Genomic DNA, 4783 nt, shown 5'->3' on the forward strand with positions numbered 1-4783 from the left:
ACACACACACACACACACACACACACACACACACACACACACACACACACACACACACACACACACACACGCCAAATTCCTGTTGACAATAAATTAATAAATTACTTGAATCTTGGACTGGAAATGGGTTTGACAAGATGAGCTAACCAATGGTTGAGAGTGTGTGTGTGTGTGTGTGTGTGTGTGTGTGTGTGTGTGTGCACGTGTGTGTTTGCACGTACTGAAGTGATAGTCTCGGCAGCAGCCACCATGTCTGCTAGTCCAGCGTTGAGGATGTGTTCTTCCAGGTCTTTCAGCATGGGCTCGATCCCGCTGGGGACCTTGTCCATCAGTGAAAACATCAAGTGCAGCTCTGATTAGGGGGAGAAAATCAATGTTACACACGAGGGCTGTACAATAACTTAAAAAAAAAAAAATCATCATCATCATCACGATATCAACCGGGCACAATAAACACATTTTGAGAGGCTGCGACATATCGCAAAAGACAATGCACTTTAAAATGTGACTTTCTTTCGTTCTTTTTCAGTGGCGCCTTTTACATTCAAATCAATGTACAATGTGTTCAATGAAAAAGTGTTAGAGATGATTTCCTTTCATTGTTTAAAATTAAACAAGCAATTTGTTTTAGCACAAGAAACTGATTCCCGCTACACTCAATATCTGATTATTTTAGTCATTCCGTTACAGAGTAATTCAGCACATTTTCCTCACTTTGTGCGGCACTTATACACAAATGAAAGCATGACTGGCTAAATCTTTAACTTCCTGCGTATTCACACTCATGGACTGTACAGATGTGGATCTGTGAAGTCCAGCAGCCAGAGGACTGTGCAAATCCACAAGTCATCCAGTCCTCAAGGGGCCTGAACCAGACTTTCTGCAGACTTCCATAGACCTTGTTCCTAAAGTTCATCATAATTCTTCTCAACATGGATTTGATTCAAGTACTACTGCTAGAAATAATAATATTAGAAATATGTACTAATAATTGGTGGCAACGTTGTGAGTGATCCGCATTGCAAAGTCAATGACAAAATGTCTATCCAACAGAAATCAACAAAGCAAAAACAGCTTAATTAAGTAAATAAGTACGTAAATGCTTCAAAACCAGGGCTACAAGGTCTCGCCCGGTTCAACATTCAATGAAATAGAAAGTTAAAACTAAAGATAACAAATGAGAACAAAATAATACGACTAATTGCCAACAAAACCAACACAATAAAAAGGCAAAAACAGAAGTTAAACACTCAAACAGAAGAAACTACACAGGGTAAAAAGGCTCATGGGTAAAATCCCAGCAGCCACCTAGACACGTGCTCATCCACTACGAGTGGCGTTGGCAGGTTGTAACTCTCCTGGCCTCGCTGGAAGGAAACCAACCAACACCGGGAGCAGCTTTCTATTTTTGAAGTCCATCTGGCTGATGCAATAGTGAGTGTTGATGACGCTACGTCAATGAGTAGTGTGTGCAGCCCACTGCCGACTAAACCTCAGTAAACACACCTGACCCGCAGGAGAACACTGAAGTCAAGCAGCAGTACTTACTATCTGTCTCGTTCCGTTTGATCATCCCCGGACATTCGGCCAAGATGGTCTCTTTGAACGAGGTCACGAGAGCGTTCACACAACACTCCATAAGCTGTGAGGACGCACAGAAAGCAAAGGCTCACTCTGACGTCAATAAACAGGCAACACATCACGTTAACGGGACTCCTAAACGGTCTTCTTTCAGAATATGTCTGGTGCTTTTAACTCAAGTGAATGAAAAACGGTTTTACATCTGACATTCAGTAGATCTGACAACATGCTGCAAACATGAAATATACTTCCGATCTAGTCGGAGACACTTACTGCTTGAACGGAGTTACATTCACGACGCGTCTCTAGATATCTAAGGGCTCTCTTCTCCTCTTCTCTCAGCTTTGAATCCGCCTGCAGGGAAACGCAGATACTACACATCAAGGTTACACAAACACAGAAGAGCAAACAATTAAAAACCATCCACAAAACCAAGGGAGCTACTTTTTGGTCTAACTGTGTTGTTGTACGAGCTACTTTTCCATTGTCAGTGTGTTAGCTACAGTAACCGTTTATATTTTTATTTACTTATTTAAGAAAAATGCTTTTATGTCACGTCATTGTCACACACACTGTAAGTTGTGCTGATGTTACGTGTTGAGGACCACAATGGAAATAAGTCCTGGACTTCATTGTGTTTTATCCCAGTTCGTATTTGATGTCTTTTCATGTGCGAGGCATTCTTGATACAATAAAATAAATACAGTTTGGAGAAGCAGGCAGGAGTACCGACACGGAGGGGAGCAGATAAACACATTTTAGACACCTAAACACATCTATGTCACTTTAAGTCTACGCTACGTTTAGAAGATCTTGCTGTCAGACAGCCCTTTACCACTGGGAACAGACGCCGTCATCTCTGTTCTCTTCAAAGCCTCCAGACTCCGTTGACAAAATCCATTGTACCAGAGTTGTTGCTCTACCGCTGCCTCCATCGGTTAGTTTGTGTGGGTAATTGTATGACTTTAGTGTTTTAAAGGGTTAGGAACTAAAAAAACTAACAAACTAACTGATCGAGGCAGTGGTAGACCAGAAACTTCCATGTTCTGTGACGTAAAATCATTGTTTATGTCAAAGGAGTCTGGTGGCTTTGGAGAGAGAAGAGATGACGGCTTCAGCTTGACATCGTAAAGGGCTGTCTGGTGAAAACAGCGGCGGCCGACCTCATTCTACTGTTGACTATTAAGAAGCGGCTTATACAACCTCACTTCACTTGTGTTGTCTTCCCGTCAACCCGGGGAAAAAAGTTATCGCTTTTTCTGACATTTTTGTCCGTTTTTAAATGTCGTGGGTGCTTTTTTTAATGTTTTTTCCAAATTTATTTGATATTTCTAATGTTGACATTTTCAGCTTATTTCAAACGCCTGTTTTTTGTGATAAAAAACTGAAAACTGAGGACGACATGAGGGTTAAAAGATCTGAACTATCCCTTTAAGGCTAAATTCAGGTGAAACTCATTGACAATATTGAAATCTTTGACAAAAACATTTGAACTAAAACGGGCCATCTAGCCATGACTGATGAGTATAATCAAAATGGACAACTGACAAGCCAAAACACGGAGCTTTCTGGCATTTTAACCTAACCACAACACATTGTACTTCATCAGTAATCAGTATTATCGTTGCGTACATATTTCATGTAGTTCTGGACGCCGTTCTGTTGCAGGTAGGACGGTGCTTGCGTCCTGTAAAACCTCTCTGTGGAGTCCAGGTAGGCTTTCTCAAAGTTGTCCCTGTAGATCTGCAGCTTGTCCTCTGGGTTAGAACACAGGTTCACTGGTGGGAGAGAAGCACAGAGATTGGTGTGGTGGAACTTCCACTAACAATATGTTGTGGCATGATGAGACTAAGGAAAAAAACGGGAAGGTAATCTATAATAACCAAACCTGTTCATGTATGAATATGTTTGTCTGTCTACAGATTCAGGGACTCTAGGCATGATAAGGGAATGTTTTGTCTCAGGACTGTCTCCTTTTGGAGGTCGGTAGCCCTGCCACTCTTTAGCATACTTCCCATAGATAGATAGAGAGAGAGAGAGAGAGAGAGAGTGAGACAAAGAAACTAAACTAGGCTTTAGCATCTACTGTATGTTTTAGGCGACTTCCATATCTTTGTTTACCTTTATGGTTTAGCTAACTATAACGTCTCCAGCATGACTTTAAATACACCTTCAGGAGGACAGGAACTTCAGAGAGTTGTAACGTTGCTGCACAATAAAACATCGTGGTTATACTGCACTGCCTGTTTAATTAGCTTCTCAATTAAGTGTTTATTAAAGGCTTCTGTGTAAGTCATCATGGTCTCCCAAATATTCATCACATATGTCAAATAAGTTGTGCTTCTCCTGAGATTTCCCTTAAACAAATCTTCCGTACAAAACAAACAAAAGTGGTCATTCACTGTAGTTTCTTTTCTTATTTAGTGTTTTTTAAATCATTCCCCTCCTGAACATTACCAGTAGACCTTCTGAAGTAAAGGCTTATGTAACTGGACAGATTTTAAATCACTGTTTCTTTACACATTAACAATAAAGTGTTCCTCTCTGTGTTTCTGTCCCATGTTTTCCATTTCTGTCTGTCTCACCGTACGACTCTCTCACTCCGATAACGAGCTGCGAGTCGAAGGCCTCGCCCTGCCTCTCAGCGTGCACCAGCTTCATGGCGCTGTCCTGTAGGCGGCTCTTAATGTTGGAAAAGATCGACTCGTTCCACGTGTCCAACATCAGCTGGAGAGAGAAAAAAAAGAAGTACTGACGTAAATACATGTGGATCAAGTGCAGCAAAAATTATGAATAATAAGTTACCCTCCATTTTTTTGCCATCCAAAAATAGTCGAGCCTGATTTATTTATGAAGTGTTTCTAACGAAACCTCTTCCGTCTGCCTGCTGACTCACATTCCTTCACCCACTACTTCTGCCTCCACAGCACTTCATCTCAAAATTGCTTTTCTAAAAGACCTCCCCAACAAATATCACAGGATTCACACTTCAAACACTTCCCTCTAAAGAGAAGTTTTAGGCCAACTGAGCTATTCAGTGTTAGCTACTACTAAGCTATTCACTGTTAGCTACTACTGAGCTATTCCCTGTTAGCTACCACTGAGCTATTCACTATTAGCTACCACTGAGCTATTCACTGTTAGCTACTACTGAGCTATTCACTGTTAGCTACTACTAAGCTATTCACTGTTAGCTACTACT

The 4783-nt window shown here is 41.2% G+C and overlaps 1 protein-coding gene across 1 annotated transcript in view; it reads right to left on the minus strand.

The window, feature by feature from the left end:
* The window catches only part of LOC117941889 (cullin-5-like), a 22304-nt gene that overhangs the window by 12431 nt on the left and 5090 nt on the right, over window positions 1–4783 (minus strand). The window contains exons 4-8 of the mRNA XM_034867093.1: window positions 4167–4308; window positions 3214–3359; window positions 1855–1935; window positions 1549–1642; window positions 222–352 (exon numbers count right to left, since the gene is read on the minus strand). Of these exons, the coding sequence (XP_034722984.1) occupies window positions 222–352; window positions 1549–1642; window positions 1855–1935; window positions 3214–3359; window positions 4167–4308 (594 nt within the window). The remainder of the gene's footprint in view (window positions 1–221; window positions 353–1548; window positions 1643–1854; window positions 1936–3213; window positions 3360–4166; window positions 4309–4783) is intronic.

This window comes from Etheostoma cragini, chromosome 3, assembly GCF_013103735.1.
Source record: "Etheostoma cragini isolate CJK2018 chromosome 3, CSU_Ecrag_1.0, whole genome shotgun sequence".
Lineage (NCBI taxonomy): Eukaryota > Metazoa > Chordata > Actinopteri > Perciformes > Percidae > Etheostoma > Etheostoma cragini.